The 21,160-nt window shown below is 46.3% G+C and overlaps 1 protein-coding gene across 1 annotated transcript in view; it reads right to left on the reverse strand.

The window, feature by feature from the left end:
- The window catches only part of Igf1r (insulin like growth factor 1 receptor), a 280,892-nt gene that overhangs the window by 35,929 nt on the left and 223,803 nt on the right, over positions 1–21,160 (reverse strand). Inside the window, exons 5-10 of the mRNA XM_040730426.1 lie at positions 18,528–18,672; positions 10,430–10,644; positions 8,060–8,186; positions 6,414–6,652; positions 3,324–3,491; positions 2,836–3,040 (exon numbers count right to left, since the gene is read on the reverse strand). Of these exons, the coding sequence (XP_040586360.1) occupies positions 2,836–3,040; positions 3,324–3,491; positions 6,414–6,652; positions 8,060–8,186; positions 10,430–10,644; positions 18,528–18,672 (1,099 nt within the window). The remainder of the gene's footprint in view (positions 1–2,835; positions 3,041–3,323; positions 3,492–6,413; positions 6,653–8,059; positions 8,187–10,429; positions 10,645–18,527; positions 18,673–21,160) is intronic.

Genomic DNA, 21,160 nt, shown 5'->3' on the forward strand with positions numbered 1-21,160 from the left:
CACACACATGCCCACACAAGTGGTCCATCAAAGGCACTAGGAAACAACGCATCAACCACTCTTAGCCAGGCATTGCTCTGTTTCACCCAACTGACAGTGCTACTTGGTTAGTCCTGATGACTGACTGACCATAGAGATGGACAAACCAGCTAGCCTCAGTTAAGATTGATTAGGGGACCGATCAGAATGGCTAAAATCAAAAACACCAATGACAGCTCATGCTGGAGAGGATGTAGAGAAAGGGGAACACTCCTCCATTGCTGGTGGGAGTGCAAACTTGTACAGTTACCGTGGAAATCAGTATGATGATTTCTCAGAAAATTAGGGATCAACCTACCTCAAGACCTGCAATGCCACTGTCAAGCATATACCCGAAGGAAGCACATTCACACCACCAGGAGGGGGGAGAGGAGGGAGTGGGAGGAAAGGAGAGAGGAGGAACTGGGATTGGAATGTAAAAAATAATTTAATAAAAAAGACTGGCTAGGGAAAAGGTGAGATAGTTTAGGCTTGAGACACACAGGGCAGAAGGGATCCAAAGGCCTACAGTAGCAGCTTCCTTGACCTTCTCTGAAATGAAGATACTCTGGTTTGAGCAGCTAGCAAGTCCCTAAATCCAGGGCTTTTCCTGAGGACTGCAGGATGACTGCAGTCCCTAATATGCACCATGGTCTTGGAAGTCCATCAAGCCTGACTTTGCTTCTCCTTTAGTAGTGGGTACCTGTGGCCTCCCAACATCCTTTCTGCGAGGGGAGTGGAGCCTCTGCCACTGACTTGTGTTGGTTTGTGAAACAGCAGGAAAACAACAGAACACGTGAGTGGGGCTCCATTTGTTTCCAGAAACCTGAAAATCAGGCCTCAAACATTGATAAGAACTGAGAAAATAAAAACAGACCATCAGACAGGCACCTCTAAGAGGTACACACCACCCTCAGGCTAGCTGTGGGTGAATCATGGGAAAGCTGGGTGCTAAGGCTACTGCTGCATTGCTTGGGACTGGGCAAGGGATGAGAGCTGCGTACAGGTGGGATGCAGCCCACCTGGCAAGAACATGAAGAGTGGAAGACCACAGGGGAACGCTGCCAAGAAGCCAGGAGTTCCATTCTCAAAAGGGATGGGCCCTCCAGAGCTAACAGGTCTGTATTTTCTACTCTATTGACTCTTCAGAGGAAGAGGGCTATCTTTGACCATCTCACAAATATCGAGGAAGCTGTTTGAAAATCCATTTGTTGAGACAATCCAAGAAAAGCACTAAAGGCGAAGTAGCGGCAGGATAAACAGCAGTTAAAGGCTTGGGGGATCTCGGGGGGGGAGGAACAGGCTCAGAGGACTGCAGGCAGCTGGGGTGCCATGGGGACTGGGCTGGGCACCTCACTGGTCTGAATCCAGCTTTCCAACCAGTTTTCAGACTCCAGGGTTGTGCACAACCTTTCAGGAGGAGAGCCCAGTCATTTCCTTAATCCCAGATAGCTCTGGCTCCTCTGATCTTTAAAAGATCCTACTGTGTTGTGTTTGCCTTGGCAGCACATATGCTAGAAAACAAACAACTATTGTGCTCATCATTTTAACTGTCATAAAGCAAATCACTAAATTAAGAAAAATGACCTACAACACAAGCTTTTAACTATTTTAAGTATGCAATTTAATGACGTTTGACATACAACCATTCTGACACTGCTTCTGAAAGACTGCACTGCCTTAAGCAGAAACTCTAAAAAGATGATCCCACTTTCCTCTCCCCCTGCTTTTACCCCAGAGCAAACTCTAATCTGTCACGTGCCTATTCCATATATTTCAGATACATGAAACCACACAGTATCTATTCTTTACTGTCTAGCTTTGTTTCATTCTTGATGGAGTTTTCAGGACTTGTGCACGCTGTGTCATTAGCCAGCATTCCTTCCATTTTATAGCTAACTGGTATTGGTTATGTAACCTTTTGTTTATCCATCCACTGGTGTACAACTGGGCTTTTTCTAGTGTTGCTATTGAACTTTTCTTTTCTTCTATTAAAATTAAATACATTTACTTCTGTCCCCCCAAGCTCAGAAAAGGACAGCTAGTGGGAGTCAGCTCTCTCCTTCCACCATGTGGGTTCTGAGGACTGAACTCAGAACTCAGGGGTGTAGGCTCGGGAGTCGGTGCCTGTTTCCATTTGGGATTTCACTCTGCAGGAACGGGGGGAGACCACAGGAGCAGAGGGTAGGTGTTGGGGGGGAGACCACAGCAGCAGAGGGTGGGTGTTGAGGGGAGACCACAGGAGCAGAGGGTAGGTGTTGGGGGGGAGACCACAGCAGCAGAGGGTGGGTGTTGGGGCGGTGCCCACTCTGCTTATGAAAGCTGACTGTAATGGACACGCTGAGCACATGGCTATGTTTTGGAGCTGGGTCGCCTTTGAAACTGACTGATTCCAGCCCCCACTACAATCACTCCTTTTCTGCCGGGTTGAGGGAGTCAATGGACAGAGGAGGGCGGGGCAGAAATGGGCCAAAACTCAGCTTTTCCCTTTACTGGTTTCCTCGAGGACAGTCAAGTGATTCAGGCAGAGGGCTTCCACCGCTAGGTGACAATGACCTCATCTGCTCTCTGAGGGAGGAGATGTGGCTGAGGTTATGTAATTCTCACACACATGCACCTCCTCCCATAACATGAGCCTGGAGCCCCTTCCTGCAAGGATAGCCTTCTGTAGGAGTTCTGCTGACCACAGTGATAGCATCTTTTGTTGCTCCCTCTAGGTGGGTCCCACGTTGTGTCCCCACCGTGCAGAGAGGAATGAAGAGATGGGACTCGCTGAGTAGCACCAAATGTGGCACTTCCAAGGGGGGGGACACTCACCTGGGCACGAAGATGGAATTGTGCAGGAAATTCTCAAAGACTTTGCGGTACTCGGCCTCTTCCTTCTCAGCCTGCTTCTCGGCTTCAGTTTTGGGACAAGCACAGCAAGGCCCTTTGTCACCACCACACACTTCCGTCTTGGGATTCTCCGTCACCTCTTCCACATCAATGGTGCCATCCGCGTACTTTCTGATGGGTATTTTGTCTACTCGGAAGAGAACAGACTGGGAATGAAAGCCCTGTACAGGGCTTGTGAGCACTGTTAACGGGGACGGGTGCGCGTGCTTGCGTGCATGAGTGCGCATGTGTGTGTGGTGTGCGTGGTGTACGCGTGTGTGTGTTCTGGCCTAGCTCACCTTTGGAGCAGTTGTGCCGGTACAGGTAGCTATCCTGTGGCTGTCGCTGTGTGTGTGTGTGCGCGCGTGTGTGGTGGGTATGCATGCGTGTGTGCGTGCGTGCATGTGCGTGTGTGTTCTGGCCCAGCTCACCTTTGGAGCAGTAGTTGTGCCGGTACAGGTAGCCATCCTGTGGCTGCCGCTGCCACCTCACGATGTAGTAACTCAAGTTACCATTGGGCAGAGTTGGGGGATTCCACTTCACAATCAGCTGAGAGGAAGAGTTTGATGCCGAAAGTACATCTAGAGGAATGGAAGGAACTGGAAAGAAGCACAAAGGACATTTGAGGTGGAGGTTATCAGGGACTCGATGCAAACCAACAGGAAGCTTGCAGGCTTGACCTGGCCACAAAGATAGCAAAAGGCCAAGCAGAACAGAGTGAACCCGAGCCTTGTTTTGAAAGAGTATTAACTGGAATGCCAGCCTTCCCTTTGGAGCATCTGTTTGTAGAGAATCTCTGCGCAAACATGCATGGCTCACGTAACTAGACTAAAGAGACGATGAGTGTACAGGCAAGGTTAGAGGGGACTTTAAAAATCTACAGTTAATTCACTTGTGACAGCTGCCACTCTCCAGTCTGTTTTAGCAAATAGCAAACTGAACTCCTCAGGACTTCATCTGCGATTGCAAATTTGAATCTCTGATAAAAATGACACAGAGACAAAATGAAAAACGGAAGTGGGGGGTGGACAGTGTGTGGAGTACTGTGTGTGCCTGACCCTGCATGAAAGAAATGTGGGGACAGGAACATGGAATCACAGATCCTTTAGGCAAGGTTGTGTGGGATGACTAAGTCATGATCCTGGAAAGCCAGCACACATGAGCTCTTATTTTATGCAAATCCTGTTACCAGCAAGGGGAGTTTAATAATCCTACTGATACTACCGATGTCCAAACTCTAAAAGTAGAAATAACTTAATGTAAAAAGGAAAACACCCAGAACCACTGCCATGTTCTCAGTGGAGTTCCCATAGCAAAATCACAGCCAAAATACTCCCTACCCCCAACACACACACACACACACACACACACACACACACACACACACACACACACACACACACACACACGACAAAGAATAGACTTTGGTATTTTTCGAAGTGCAAGAAATAGGATCATGGTATGTCTCTTAAGCATGAGGTCCAACTAAGCTGTTTTTAAAATCTGAAAGGCAAAAACAGGCTGTGCTGGCTGGTTTTATGTCAAGTTGACATAACCTATAGTCATCTGAGAGGAGGGAAACTAAATTGAGAAAATGCATCAATAAGACAGAGCTATAGGCAAAGCCTGTAGGGTATTTTCTTAATTAGTGGTTGATGGGGGAGGACCCAGGTTATTGTGGGTAGTGTCACCCCTAGGCTGGCGGTCCTGGGTTCTATAAGAAAGCAGGCTGAGCAAGCCATGGGGAGCAAACCTTAGTAAGTTAGCAGCACTTCTCCATGGTTGCTGCCTCTGCTTAAGTTCCTGCCCTGGATTTTTAATGATAGACTGCGATCCAGATATGTAAGTCAAATTCTTTTCTTGTCAGGTTGTTTTTGGTCACATACCACATCAACAGAAAGGACTAACTAGCTGATGAGGACCTTGGAATGTATGAGATGCTAAAGACTCTGAGAACTGCGTCATGCTGGGAGATCAGGACTAACACTAACTATAGCAAAGAAGCTATAACCATCGATGTCTGGTCCCTTCAGGGTTTCTAGAAGAATTTCTCAAAGTTTGTTACCAGGTATTTCAATGACAGGTTGCACAGATGAAACAGAGGCAAAGGATGGACCAAGTATGTCATATCAGTCGCTAGCACTTGAGGACAGGGGCCAAAATGCAGTTTTCAATATTTAGGAAGAACAATCACATTTCTTATCAACCTGCTGCAAGAAAAAATTCCACTATCTTTCTCAAATATGCTGTGAAGATTCTCTGGGGATTGTTATTCCCAAATTCTAAGATGAAATATGAATGTATTCTGTTGCACTTGAAATTCCACTAAATCAACCCATCCCCAGGACTAGATGCCTATGGAAAATTCATTTCTATGAAGACTTCAGGGTCAGTAAATGACTGTGACTGCTTATGGGGTGGGGGTTGGAGAAGTAGGGGTGCATGAGCTCTATGTTATTTTTAAAAATTTCTCACTCTGCCATTTTACACTTACATTGCGCTAGTCTGCACTATTTTAACACACTACTCACTGTAGCAGAATCTGTTCTCAGAGAATGTTTACTGGTGTTGTGGACTGTGTGTGTGCCCATTCCACAAGTCACTATGTGGAAACCCTAGGCTTCAAGTGTTGGGGCTCTGCAAAGTGATTAGGTCATGAGGGTGGAGTTTTAATCAACAGAACTAACACTGACAGACAGAAGGTCAGAGACTGCCAGGCGCATTCTTTCGGGCATGTGAGGACACATCAAACAGATCCCCATGAGCCAAGAAGTCGGCTCACACCAGACACAAAATACCTACCCTTTGATCTTGGGCTTCCCAACCTCTGGAATGGTGAGAAGTATGTTTCTTTGCTTTGTAAGCCACCCAGTTTATGGGATTTTTGTTTTAATAGCCCAAATGTATTAAAACAGTCATTATCTTTACAATGAAGTGTGTGTACATATGTAAATATAGTCTTTGCATATAAAATTACACAAATGTTTGCTTTCACTATTTCTAGGTTTTGGAGTTGGGGAACTAGTACTTCAGCACATGAAGAGAAGATGAGGAGGGATCAGTCAACAGTCCATGCTTGGATGGCACAAGGCTCTAAGCCTATTAGGTGTTTAGCCTTTATTTGCCTGCTGAAAATGCTGATGGCCACAGAATAGAGATGGAAAAACCAGCAAGCCACTAGGTCAGCACAGATCTAGTGCACAGATCAGCATCATTTTAGGTCCTATCAGTTGGCATTAAAACAGAGGAGAACAGCTATAGGCGGCTACACCCTGGGGCATTCAGAAAGAAACCACCTTACAACTCTGGAGGACACAGGCTCATTAGCATAGAGCAGAGAGATAGATGCTTAAGATGGTACAAGTCCAGAAAATTGCTCAGCAGAATTTAAGGTGTTAGGAATGAGAAGAAAGCAGCAACAACAGGCATCTCACCGCTGTCCCTACAGTCACACTGCTCATGTAACTATAGCAAGCTCACAACAAGTCAGGGGTCGGGGGGCTCATCTGGTGCACGGATACCTGAAGCATTGGTGCGAATGTACAAGATCTCACTTTTGGCCCCACGGATATGGTCGTTTTCCACCATGGTGAGGGTCACAGCTTTGACATAGACAGCATACTGGGTCCAGGGCTTCAGCCCATGCAGTAAAATGCCAGGCTCCCCCTCCTTGTTGGGAGGGAGGTCCACATCCACCATGTTCCAGCTGTTGGAGCCACAGGCATCCTGCCCGTCATATTCCGTAACATTTTTAAAGGGTCTGAAAGACAATCAACGAAGGCCAGAGAATGTTGAAGGGCTCTGGCATCACAGCTCTCAAGAACCTTCCCCAGGGGCTGAGTGTGTCACACTGTCTATAATGGGAATTCCAAATAAAACTCATCATCAATTAGATTTCTATACAAGAATAAAATCAAGCATCTGGACTGGGGCTCACCAGCTATGAGCCGCAGAACTGAACAAGCAGCCTCAGAGAGACAGCAAGTTCTATATTCACAGGGACTGAAAAAGCTGCTCCCAAGACAGGCAGATGCTGATTTTCTTTCTTCTGAATTGGAACAGCTTTTTTTTTTTTAATGAATAAAAAATCATGGCTGTTTAATGCAAACACTGGATATTGATAAAGGATTACTTTTGAACAAAACTTTTTTTTTTTTACCAAAAACAGTTTCTAAAATATAAGCTGATAAATACCTGATAATATTCAGATATTTTATTTTCTGATTGTCTCACAAAGTGGCATTAGCGAAATCACCAGCTAACAATGGCAGGGTATTGGCAACACTTTCAAAGACAAGAGAGGGTTCTGCACAGACGGTGGGAGGGTGGGAGTCTACATTTATGAGATGAAAGTGTTGCCGGCCACTGGCTTCTGAAATCATATCAACGTGACCTATGTGCAGTCACAATGGGAGCCGGGGACAGCGCTCCATTCTTGTTTCCCATGGGCTGTAACAGTCCCCAGGACCCTAGGTCCAGCATCAGGGAATGTACCAGCCACTGCCACGGGCACCTTTGCTTCTTGCTTCTGGGGAGATGAGCCTTGGGAAAATGGATGATCACGTCTCTGAGAGCTGCTACATGGAGCAAGTCATGACTACATAGGCAGGATGACAGTTATCAGTACTGGGAAAGTCTTGGAAGATCCCGGAAACCGTTGACACTGAGGTTGGTCCCTCTCCATTCTTCTTTAATGCTACAGGGCTCATGACCCAGAGAAGAGTCAGGGCAAAGCCACGCGCACAAAGAGTGAATGGAAAGTATCGGACCAGTTCAAGGCAACCTCAGTGAGAGCAGTGTATCCTATGGGGGTATGGGGGTATTTGGGGACAGAGTCAAAAACAGTGTTTTAACCAAGTCCTCATTATAGCTTATGACAGTTTGGATGGATCCAGTTCTCTTAAAATTCATCCCCCTTTCCTTTGGGTTGAACTTGATCAAAAATTCAAACCATCTAAACAAAGAAAGGCCTGACTAGCTGTCACAGGTTGGGACAGTGTCGTGTGACAACTAGAGAGGCTACATGAGGATGAAGTGGCCACCTGGCCTGATTCTTCAAAGGAAACCCACTGATTCCCTCTTCAGCCAACTCATACAACAGCCAAAGGCCTTGTCATCGCCACCCTGGAGCTCCACACCAGGACGACAGGCAGGCACAGAAACTCACGCCTCCTTGTAGTAGACTGTGAAGCTGATGAGATCCCTGTAGTCTGGGGGCCGGTAGCGGTGCCATGTTATGATGATGCGGTTCTTTGAGGTGGTGGTGGAGGTGAAACGGAGAACGTCACTTTCACCTGGGGCATAAAACGCACACCCATGAGCGACAGAGATCCACACGTCTCTACGAAACTCGTGCACTACTGTTCTCTTGCCTGAAGCTAGCAGCTGCCCATGCTAAGCTCTGTCTGGGTTTTGTAGGAAGCTTTCTTACTTCCCATCAAGGGTCCAAGTGTTTCGCCAGGGAGCTCCTACGGGCTCATCTTTTGCTTCAGTTCAGCTCACTGCACTGGCCACCCACCCGGGGAATGAGGCATGAGCCTGTGAGAAAAGCCTCTGTAGTGAAGGTGGCGGGCGTAACTTTCAGCTCATCCATACTAAGCTGGCTGCTGAAGGGATCTGGCTAAATGACAGCAAACCTGTACGCTGATCTGAGGGGATGGCAAGAGCTCTTGCAGGTGTGGACATCTGATGGCTTCTACGAAGCCACCAAAGGCAGGTAGGTATAAGACCTGCCACAAAAAGGAGTTTCTCTTAGTCTGAATTTGACACCGAACCAGAAGGCTCTAAGACTTCAGAGTGCTCTAGCAGGAACGAGACTAGGTGGGCCCTGACTTGGGCAAGCCCTGCGCTCTGTGACAGGTGCTCCCTGGTTGTGAGGTATGGGGTGGTACTGAGCTGGCCCTGATTGCAGCATGATATTCCAACTGCAAAGGCGGGGCACCCAAAGCTCTCCAGAGAGTGGTCCTTAGCCCCCAAACTGCCTGAATCTTACTTTCACACTAATGAGCTAAAGGCAAGAGACTGAGACGGAAACCCAGGGAGCACTTCAGGTCCTGCTCAAGTGTCACTCAGAGAGAAAACCCTGACTGTGCTTCCAAAGGAAAATAAATGACTGCTGCATTCATGACCTGCAGGTCAGGTTGGCTGCCTCTAAGGGAGAAGAGGTGCTTTGAAATGCTCTGGTCACAGGTTTTTGCTATGGTCTTAATGGGGAACAGGGCAGGGAGCTCTGCAGGAAGGTGAAGATGTTGGTTATGTACACACTTCCAGCCTCTACAACTCTCCCCTAAATGCCTCCTGGGTCCTGAGGGTATCCAGTAGGTCTAGACACTCAAAAGACAAGGCTAGCCTCTTATCTGTGTGCATGTGTATATTTGACTAACGCTTGGTCATATGACTCTTTATTTTCCCACTAATGCTCCAAAGTCAAAGATAGCGGATCCAGTAAAGCTTTAGAATTTTTTTATTTTTTTAAAACTGGGTCTTACAGCCTATGTTCTCCGCATACATGTTATGATCGTATAGTTCGGTGTTCCCGTGGGACTCTTAACAGTAGGAGCAGCGCTGTCTGACTCTTTTGCCGGCTTTTAGGACCCTTTTCCTCCTGCTGGGTTGCCTCGTCCAGCCTCAATACGAGGGGATGGTTTTATTTGTAACTTGACAATGTCATATGTTTGGCTGATAGCCCTGGGAGGCCTGCCCTTTTCTGAAGTGAAGTGAGGAGGGGTGGATCTGAGGGAGAGGAAGCGTAGGGGGAGGGACTGGGTGGAGAAAACACAGCTGGGATGCAGTATATGAGACAAGAATAAATCTTAAAAAATATAATAAAAATTCAAACCAAACCAAAACAGGGCTTTATTATGCAGCCCAAGCTGGCTACAATTTTGCAACCCTCCTGCCTCAGCCTGTTAAGTGTTGAGAATACAGGAGTGTATCATCATGTCTGGTAGAGTCATAGCACTTTTAAGGGCCTTATTCCATACAGGGATGGAGGACAAAGCTTGACTGACATTCCAGGCCTGAGACCACATTTGGAGAGTGGCTGGATTAACAGGATGGACTCTAGTCTATGAGATCGCAGGGTGAAAACTCTATCACCAGAATGTTACTATTATATTGTACAAAATGTGAAAAGCGCTATAGACTCAGGGATGTGGGCTCACTTCTCTTCAAAGAGGAGGCCCAGTGTGAAGACCGGGGGCCTGACACCCGCTTCTACTCTGAGCCTTCTGCACCATGGCGGGGAGGCAGAGCGGGCCTGTTCACTGGGCTGGAGAGGACCGGCTCTTTAGCAAATACTGTTTGCTCATATTGAACAGACATTTAAACTGCACGGTTCTTACACTCAAACAGATGCTTCGGGAAATGTATCGGTGAGGACCTGTCAGGCACCTGCCCACTACTAACTGTGGAGGCATGAAGAGGCCAGGAGCTGGCTAAGGTGGCTGGATTGACAGTCCAAAGTGAAACAAAGAGCGGCCTGCCCGTGAAAGCCACAGACTGCGTCAGCCACAGAGGTTGGGATGCCATCACTCACAGGAAGCTCGCTCTCCATTGTTCCTGGTGTTTATGTCCCCTTTGCTCTGGCGGCCCTTTGTCCCTGTTACTTCCTCCATGCGGTAAATTTCAGAGACACACAGCTTGGGATTGAAGGCAAAGTACATCTTCCCCGACCTGACGGTCAGGTTCCGGTGGTTCCAGTCCCACAGCTGCTGCAAGTTCTGGTTGTCCAGAACATAGAAGGAGTAGTTCCTGGAAGCATAGAAATTCACATTAGCAACCTACTGTGCCCATGGACCCCTCAGCAACATGGAACCTCTCTGTGACATGTGTGGCTCCATCCTCCTGGGGTTATGTAAAGTCAGACAGTGGCTGTGAACACTGGCAAAAAGATGAGCCAAGGACAATGTTTTGAAATCCATAGGACGCTAATTAACTTTATGACCTCTGTTACCAACACACAAAGCTTCTCCCACCAAAGAATGTTCCTCAAATCATTCCCTAGAAATGACTTTGGTTATTTTTCTCAGAGCCAGGTATGTACAATGTGCTTGAAATCAGCCTACAGGAGAACAGACATGCTCTGCTACTCAACCGGAACAGCTTACATACTAGCAGCAAAGACTGCCATTATCCCCGGGAATAAATCCTACCCATGCCCAATCAGCAGTGCACGATGGGATGGGAGACAGCTTGGCTGTTCCCTCCTCTACATTTGCCTCTCACTGCAAGAAGCCTTCATTTCAGTCCATGAAAGTATGGGAGAGGAGATGGACCCACTAAGTGCTTTCTCTGGTGTCTCGCACCAGGGTAGCAGGGTGCAGTGTCTAACAGTGACTTTGCACATCTGGCATGCACACAGCTTGTTTTCACCATCCCAACTATCTTTAAGGCTTCTGATACAGAGGACCAGAGTGGGTCAGAAATCTGGACTTTGAATGAGTGATGCTGACACCACCAGTCCTAGGCCCACACTTAGAAAACCCAGAGTCCACCGGGCTTGACACAGCACTGATCCCATGGCCCACTTTCCAGTAGAATACAGTCATGGCCAAAAGGGAGGAAGCTATCTTTGGCCACTCTCCTGTCCCATCTAGGGGAGGGGAGAGAGCAAGAGCTCTGCTGGTATGTCTACAGAAGGGTTCTGCAGCAGGTCTGTCTCTCTACCCCTCCCCCTGAGCCCTGATCTGTAGGCAGTATGTCAGTAGATGGTCTGAGTCCTCTGTTCCTCTTGAACCCTAAAAGCTATGTCTAAGACCCACTCACAGATTTAGCAAGCAAAAGTGCAGACAAGAAGCTCTCCCTGCAGCTAAGACAGAGGAGTCCCAAAGTCCTGCTCTATCCCAAAGGCTGTGTCCACCAAGTACCTCTGTACCTGCTGAGGGACCTCACCCCAATCTGAACGACTAACTAGGGAGGTCCACCTTCAACCTGACCTTCACATACTAAGGCATGGGTTATATACAACTGCGATGCTACCAAGCAGCCCTGGACACTTCCCAGAGTACTCAGCGGGAGCTCAGAGGCGAGGACTCAGAACCAGAATAGCCATGAATTCAACACATCTTGGGCCACAGGTAGGTAGGTACCTTAGTGCTATCAGGAGCACTGTCTATGCACTGGAGTGGAACAGGTGAGGTCTGAGTTCTCCCTGGCTTTAAGAGTCCTTAGAAAGGCCAGCGAGATGGCTACATGGGGCAAAGGTGCTCACAGCACAAGCCAGGTGACCCAGACCTGCACAGAGGAAGAAAATTGGCTCCACAAGGCCGTCCTCTGACCTCTGGGCATACATCCCTCTTACACCTATCATGCGCGCAACCAGGAACACAATATAGGTGTATTTCAACAGTCCTCATACCTAGGAGTCGGAGCTCAAGTAAAATCTGTCCAGTCAAGCTGAAGCCCCAAACCTACTCAAGCACCCCAAAACATGCTGCAGTGCAGGGTCCTGTACATGCAGGGGCTCAGGGAACCAGCAAGAAAGTGGCAAAATGTATGGTCCAGCAACACTTTCCTTTGTTAAGAGTGTTTCCCTACCATGCTTGTGTCTTGGAATATTAGACACATTGATCAAAGGAATCCAGATTGTAATCATCCACAAGGCTGATTGTCCGAGAGAAGTCCTGGGACACCTGTCAGTCAGAACTGCCACCCACTGACCCATCAACGTTCACTCTTATTGATGAAGGGGGTAGCCAAGATAGTCAGGCATCTGAAGGAGAGCTGTAATGGTGAAAAGGACTGGTCCCATCATGAGCCCCTTTAACCTGTGAGGTGTTTTCAGTCTTTGGGCTCATCTCTAACCCACTGGTCAGGCTGCTCCCAGGTCTGAGTCCCAGGAGACCAAAAAAAAAAAAAAAAATCTCCTTGTTAGTGAAGATACGGCTAGGCCGGATGCAGGGGCCAATTAATCAGGTCAAACTTGCATCTCAATCTAGGCCAAGGCCTCTTAGTAAACTAATTTCACTAGCAGGAAACAGAACTGCACCAAAAATACCTCCCTTTTGAACAAAACATTCTTCTCCCCGGGGAGGAAGCGTGATTAGAAAGTAGGAATTTGACAAATGAATGGCAGGCACATAGAAATCCAGGGTATGTGACTAATCACTTTGAAAAGCAAGATTATCTTTTTACAATAAACACAAACTTTTTCTTTTTAAACAATGTTGAGAAGGCTGGGAGCTAGAATACCAATATCAATAAAACCCAGGCACTGTGGAGTCTGCAGACAGGAAAGAAAAATATGAACCTTCACCAAAATAATCATCAAACTGCTCAGAGTACCCTGTCAACATGATGCGTGCTTTCCAGCCCCTGCTTCCCAGGCGGCCTTCTACAATCAGGTGAGAATTAAGAGACGGTCCAGGTGGAGATTTGTCTGCACACCTTCCAAATACGAATGTGCCTGCGATGTCATTGTTTTCTAAAGGAAATGACCAGTTAAGGAAACCACTCAGTAAATGTGATTTCAGAAATTGTTTGTGTGCTCACTGCCTCTTTACATTCACAGAATATTTAAAAAAACTGAATTGTTCATTTCTTCTTTGGCTCCTACAGGCTATATAATGCCCTGGGGTTTTATTGAGATTGATACTCCAGCTCTTAGCCTTTTCAACGTTAGAAAAAACAAAAAACTCCCTTCTACTTGGATGAGTTTCACCTGCCAATGTGTAGACCTATTAGGGTGCTGGTAACCTCTTCCAGGAACGGTCACATCATAACCACCCAACCCACACTTAGCTACGATCTCTGGCCACCATTTCTAGGCCAGCACCACCATCTCCCTTTTGGATGCCGCAGAGCTGAGTGACACCTGGAAGACTGCCAGGGACAGGGTGTAGAGCATTCCATGTAGGAACTGAAAATCAGGCCCAAGCATCCTCTCTACTGCTTATGAAGTGCCAACTCTGGGTGGTTTACTCAGCTTCTCCAGGACTTCAGTTTCTCAGCTGCCCATGGGAGGTGTCTTCTGGTCTCTTCCGGCCCTGAGGCCAATTGGAAGAATCGGATAAGCTAAATATAAAAGGATGCTGTGAGCTTTGAATTGCCTCACAAAGGCACTGGATGACCTTGCTACTCTCTGAAGTGTCAAAGTCCCACAGAACGAAGTCACAGAAAACATGCAAGTCCCGAATCTCGATACATAGAGGGCTGAGCCTGAGGTCTCCATTCCACACAGGACTCTGCTTTCAAGCCTTTAGTGACATACTGGAAGAAAACCTGCAGACATGTTTACAACCAATAATCCCCGTTCATTTCCCCAGGAGACACTACTGCTGCCTGTTGACAGCTGTCTCTAGAGGGCATCAGAAGCCAACACATTGAAGCTGTCACCAACATAGCCATTTATACCTTCATCACTCAACCCATCTGTAGAGTACTGGTTCGCTTCAAGTCCAAAGTTACACCATGTACATAGGCTCAATGCATATGGAAATACACACTCAGGTAGAACTAAACCCAGCACCACATATATCCACAGAAAAGGCTATTTGTTGTAGAGTGCTTTTAAAGCTAGCTTTGCTGGGGTATAATTTACCTTCTAAAACTGTACCCATTATAAATATGCAGCTCCAGGGGCTTCAATAAATTTATACAGACACCATCCCATCATCCAGATTCAGGACATTTGAATCAGGTCAAGGACCCCATTCTCCTCCCAACCTAAGCATCTCCCATGTCTGTCCACCCATGTTGCTACATGTACCATGACCCAATCCTTTTGGGTGTTGAGCAGTATCTTTCTGATTGTGCTTATCCATTCATTCACTGAAGAACCCTTAGATTATATCCAGTGAGCTATTTTGGGCAGGTATTGTGAAAAATGCTGCTATGAGCATTCAATTACAAGATCTGCATGTACATGTTTTCATATATCTAAGTAGAGCCTAGAATGGCTGAGCCACATGTTAATTGTATGTATTTTAAGTCTCAAGTGCATGCTAAAATGAGGCTATGGGAGGGTCCCAGAGCTGCAAGAAGGCAGTACAAAACACCAAATCGGCAAAGTCCAGAGGACAGAGGAGAGATGCCTAAACATACCAAGAACTCCAACTCTTCTTACCTGCTACCTTTCTGTATTTTTGTTCTTGTCAAGACATCAATCCTTAAAGCTCTAAAGAACTTGAACTTCTAACTTACGTGACTGCCTCCAAATCAAGTTTGTCTGAAGTAGAGTAATTTCCAGATAATGGAAATATTTCTCTTTTATTTAAGGGAAAACACCAATTTTCCCCAGCAAACACAAACAAAAACCAAACCAAACCAACAACATAAAGTTGACTTTCTCTTTTCATTCCCTTCTACTACCCCCAAGTTTTGCTAGAGATGAGGGTAGCAGGCATTCATGCATTACAGGTCAAGTGTGTATCAATGTACCACACCACTACTTCAGAGAAAGCCCTGCTCTCTTTTGGGTGGATGTATGTGTGCATGCATGTTGAATATACAGATGTGCACCCTTCTCTGTTATTCTCCACCTCTCACTGAACCCAAAACTCACATTTAGGTTAGGCAGGCCATCTGACTAGCAAATTCTTGGCTCTTCACCTGGAGCTACATGTACGTGAAGCTATACCCAACTACCTGGGACATGAGGATTCAAATGTAGGGCATCATGCTTGCCCAGCAAGCACTCTTAGCTAAGGAGTCATCTCTCCAATTCCTGTGATTTTCCTTGTAATTCCTGTGATTTTTCTTATTATCTAAAGTTGAGGTTATAGATGTGACACATTACAGTGAGTAATGGTTGAGACCTTCTGGACAAACCAAAGGGTCCTGATGCTACCTGGGTACCATACTGTAGCTGCCCACCCTGATGGGATTCTGCCTCACCTGTTGCAAGCCTGGAAATCAGCATAAAGAAATGGTTCATGATGAATATGCATGACACAGGTTAAAAAGGCTCAGAAAGAAAACCCAGGAACTACACTGTCTGTAAAATATGTGCGCTCTCATGAGGGCTATTCACAAGGCCAAGTGAGAAGGACTGCAGTATTTTCTTAGATAGCTGAGGTTGACGGATATCTTCATGGGGAAGATTCTTTTTTGCATCAAAACAAAAGTGTTCAGAATCGTGAACCAGGTGAAAAGCATTTATTTTGTTCTCACTAGCCATATTAGAGGCTCAACAAGAATGAGTTGAAACAAGGATGCTTAAAACAAAAAATCAACTGGGATTGGAATGTAAAAAATAAGAAAAAAAAAGAAAAAATCAAAAGTGGCCTGGGGATATATAGATTAGAATGATTACAGGGATAAGATAATCATTTTCAATCTTTGCCACTGTCTGCCAGAGTACACAGAACTACTTAGAAAAAGTACTCGAGCTTCGATCTGCGACGCTCCCGGCCCCAACTTTACTGATGGATTTGGAGAGAGGTACAACCTCATGAGGTACAGCAAGGACTTCCCTGCCCCTGTAACTGTATTGCACATTCCAGGAAACACAGGGTAGAAGCTTACCTTGGTTTAAACAGACAGCACCCTGAAATTAAATGTCAGACAGCTCTACTAAGACTCCTCTTCTCGAAAGCCACGAGTGTGCCCCATGGTTTACCTAAATAACCCGTGAGCAGCAGCACCTCCTATAATTCTACTATCGCCTACCTCCCCAGCACTGTTTGGAAGACAGGCCCAGGAGGGAGGGCAGGATGGCATTCTTTGCTCGACTCTTTCTGACTGTCTGTCTTTACCCCTGTGCTTTTCCAGCTCCAGGAGGCTGTCTTCACTGCCAGCTCTCCCCAGAAGTCTGTCCGATCCTCCGATCCTCTCCCACTGTGGTGGGTCTTCCTTATGGTGCCCAGAGCACCTGCTTTTCTTTCCCCTGGGGGTGCTCTGAAAGCGATGTTTTGCACTGCCTGTGTTAGTTTGTTTATCACCCCGCCCCTTTTTGATTTGTTGAGACAGAGTTTCTCTGTGTAACAGTCCTGGTTGTCCTGGAATCCTTCCCTTCCTTTTTTGAATAAATGAGGAAGTAGTAAAGGGCTGAGCCTAATCTAGCCTAGGAGAGAAAAACAAGGGAGCTGTGGCTGCAGGTGCCCCTCAAACAAACAGAGCACGGGGAGTGTATCACAGGAGAAGAAAAGGCAGAGAAAGCTACAACTAAAGGCGAGAGTCTCAAGTGTCTTAGCCAGAGGCAGCCTCTAGACAGCCTCCAGGCCTCACCTGTCCCGCCCTCCCTTCTAAAATGCTGACAGCAGGATGGGGCCCTAAGCTTTCCAGAGAAGCTTCCCAAGCACAAGCATCCTTAAGAAGACTTGGCTGGTACTTCATATGTAAGTTTCAAATAATGAAAAGATACGCTATAAATATTCTTGGAAATAAAAACCAGCGTCAATTTCCTGCTACACCTAAGTGCATGTATACTTCCAGTTAGCTCGTAACGATAACCATGCCACATAATAAAAATAATCAAAGCCTCCTCTCCACTTTCTATGCCTATCACTTGCTCAGTCTGAGGGAAGGGAGGGGGGCAGGGGGTGGGAGGGAAAGAGGTGTATATCAGACTGAATTCCAGTTCCCTTTAAAATTGATACAACCAACAATGAACCAACAACATCATGGCCTCACATAGGCAGAACCCCAGGAATGACTGGGACACTCTGGGCTGGGTGCCTGGCACCTGCCTTGGATTTGGGAGGAGGAAGATATTTTTCTGAAGCTTCCCATTTTCTAATGGGAAGACAGTGGGCCTTTCAAGGACAGGGTAAGCAGCTCATTCTGGCTGTATCAGGGGATAGCATTTAGGACAGAGTTGGTTTGAGAAGAACTGGAGGCTGCAGAGACACCCTCATGCTACAACCTCACGCAGACACACTAGTGGTCACGGACATGGATTCCCAGGATCTTCCCCTCACTTTCTTCCTGAAGGACTTCATCCTTAACTGATACATCTATAAAACTTCAAATCATTAACTTCAGAGCTACACCAGAGCTGTATCAAATATACAAAGGAGCCAGCAAAGGTACACAGAGGCTGGAGAGACGATGTGAACACACGCAGGAAACACGAGCTTCTATTCTACGCTGAGACCCATGGCTGCTTTAAAACCCAGCTCGTAAAGCAGTTTTTGTGCAGAAGGCAAAGTTTCTATGAATAATACAAATCCTGCAAGGTAACTGACACACAACCTCTATAGGTTGCAATATCTTTACAGTAAAATGAACTGTCTGTACTTGGCAAGTTTTTATGCTTCTCTATTTGAGGAGGAGATGGCTCAGATGGTCAGGCGGGTCATACACCTGCTGTATCAGCGTGAGGACCTGAGTTCCACCCCCAGAATCCACATAACATACATCTGGAATCTCAGCACCTGGGAGGTGGAGCAAGAAAGTCCATGGGGGTTGTTGACCAGTTAAGTCTAGCCAAACTGGTGAGCCCCAAGTTCAGTGAGAGACAGTCTCAAAAATGAAGGATGACGGAGAAAGACACTCTATGTCTCTTTGAACCCCCGCAGGCATAAAGGCACACATGTACATACATACTCATTTACACACACACACACACACACACACACACACACACACACACACACACACGAGCACACATACACACATGAGCACACTCACTAATAAAATGTAAAAAGAAGAAAGAAGCACACCCCACTTCATAAAGGAGAATGTAGAGGTTTTACCCTTCGAGCTGCTCCTCGCCTAAGATTAGACGAAGGTTCTTCAGGAAGGACAAGGAGACCAAAGCGTGGGAATGGCGGATCTTCACATAGCCGGTAACCACCTCGATGAGCCCCATGAAGTTCTCCAGTTCTGAGGCAATGTTATCTACAGGGAGAGGAGTCTGTGTCACTGAGAGTTCCTCTGGTCAGGTGGCATATTACAGTTGGACTCAGACACACAGGTGTGGAGGAAAACGCAAAGCAGGTCTTATTTGGGGGAGCTGGGTGAGAAAGCTGGCATAGGACCAGCCGTCCCTGTCAAACACACACAATCTCCACTTCCCACTGGCACGCTGGGACGAGGCCTCTAAGGCGGGAAAGCAGGCTTCTAGGAAGCTGGATATTGCAGCTGCCAAGCTGATTAACAGAACGTGAAATCAGAAATGCCAGGTTGCTAATTAGCCCCAGCTGACAAACCGAGGGAACGTCTTTTAAATATGTTCCATGACAGGCAGTCCTGCTCCCGAAGTGCCAGGATAGGACTGGGCAAACCTTTCTCAGTCTCAGTAGGAACAGCCTTTGCTGTACCTGGAGTTCCTATGATTTGTGGATCTGTATGAAGGAAAACACACTCCGATACTGCAGCAATGATTGTTGCAGGGAGCTGTGCCTTTCATTTTCTGCAGCACAGAGATAGGGACAGGGTTTCTTGTATCCTGGGATGGCCTTGAACTATGTAGCTGAAGATGACCTTGAACTCTTGATCTTCTTGCCTTCCCTCCCTGGGCAACTATACTTGACCTGCAAGTGGTTTTTTTTTAATCATTTCTGCATCTCTAAGTTTTCTGCTTTGCTCACAATTACATACTTATGTAGCCAGAAAATAGCCAGCAAAAGTTGCTATTACAATAGGACACACAAACAGTGCATTTTCTTTTATCTTGCTTACCCACCTTTCACATAGTAAGTAAGAAACATAAACTTCAGTTCAGCTCATGACAAAATTCTAAGACAATTTGGGCAAGGTCCTCTGACTGGAATTTTATACTGTACGTGATTTGTGAAGGTTGATTTAGTGAAAGATTCCACTTTGGTTTGATACAAATAAAAGTGTAGAGGACAAATCCTCACACTTAAATGACTAAGGGAAATTATACCGGGAAAGAAGAGTGGCTGCAGCTAACTCTGTGTTTTGTTCCCCTGGAAATGACCTATGACCTCAGTGAGTGCAAGCCAAGAGCTTTGGCTGTCCTGGAACCCACTATGTACACCACACTGGCTTTGAATTCCCAGAGATCTGCCTGCCTCTGCCTAATGCTGAGACTAAAGGCATGTGCCACCATTCCCAGCATGGACCGGATTTACCAATAACATTTACCTCCCACAACAGGACAGGAAGATGTAAAACAATAGAATTTTAAAAGGCATATCCAGGAATGAAAAAATTTAAAGAAAATGAATAAATCTATTATGAGCAGGAACTCAACTTGGTTAGTACTAAAAGGGTCAGAGTTCTTGTGTGGGGAACAGGGTCCTCTCCATGGTGGAAGGATAGGGAGCAGGCGATAAAAACTAAGGGCTTGTGAAACGAACAAAAACAAACCCGAAGTCTAAAAAGATACCACTTCCAATAACAAAAACAGTACTTGTTTCTATTATCTCTATACTCTAAGAATAGAATTCACTCATTTAACAAGTATTTATGGAAAGGGAATTCATGAAATAAATAATTAATGAAAAAATAAGCTACATTTACCATAAAAGACTGCCCCAAAGATTTACCAGTACAAATTAAGATAATAAAAATTCTTCTGCCTATAGTATTCTACTTATAAAACTCTCAGTACCTCAATCCAGTGGCCCCAGTCGCAGAGAACTGAAGGTAATGTATTGAGGGGCCTTTCTCTGGCAGTCAAAGACTAGAAAGAAGTCAGGTGGTGGTGGCACACACCTTTAATCCCAGCACCTGGGAGGCAGAGGCAGGCGGATCTCTGTGAGTCTGAAGCCAGCCTGGTCTACAAAGTGAGTTCCAGGATAGCTAAAGCTGTCTCAAAAACCACCCACTCCCAACAAAAATAAGAAAACGATAAAAAAGAAAGAAAACAGGACTAGAGAGAAGAAGACTGCAGGGTTATGCTGTTGCCACCGATGTGAACTACTGTTCATGAATCCAATTCTAAAGCAGTGTACCAGGGACTCTGTCTATAATGTAGTGAAAGGGAGTCTGTAGGGCGCAGACAGGGGCTTGAGTGGTGGATGGCACATCTTCCTGGCTCTCAGAAGCAAATTAGGAGATCCACCATCCTTTAAGACTTCCTAAAAACTCAACTTAGCAAATCCTTCCCTTTGTTCAGTCTCAACAGAGGCAAGTAACCCAAACTCTGGGCATACAGATGTGTGGACTCAGCAGCAGCTACAGCGAGCTGACTCATGGGTCTGATCCATCAATGTCTGCTGAGGTCTGTGTGTGTCAGGACGGGCCTCTCCTGCGTAAGATGTGACTAACAGAGATGAGGGCTGATCCTCTTTACAGGAATAAACTCTGGGCTAATGGCTGGAACATGGGCTGCCTTTCAATCTGGATTTTATCTTTCAGGAAAACTCATAGGAGAGACGTCACACAAGAGGCTTACTTATATCCCATGCTGTTTTTC

Source organism: Mesocricetus auratus, unplaced genomic scaffold, assembly GCF_017639785.1.
Source record: "Mesocricetus auratus isolate SY011 unplaced genomic scaffold, BCM_Maur_2.0 Super-Scaffold_4256, whole genome shotgun sequence".
Lineage (NCBI taxonomy): Eukaryota > Metazoa > Chordata > Mammalia > Rodentia > Cricetidae > Mesocricetus > Mesocricetus auratus.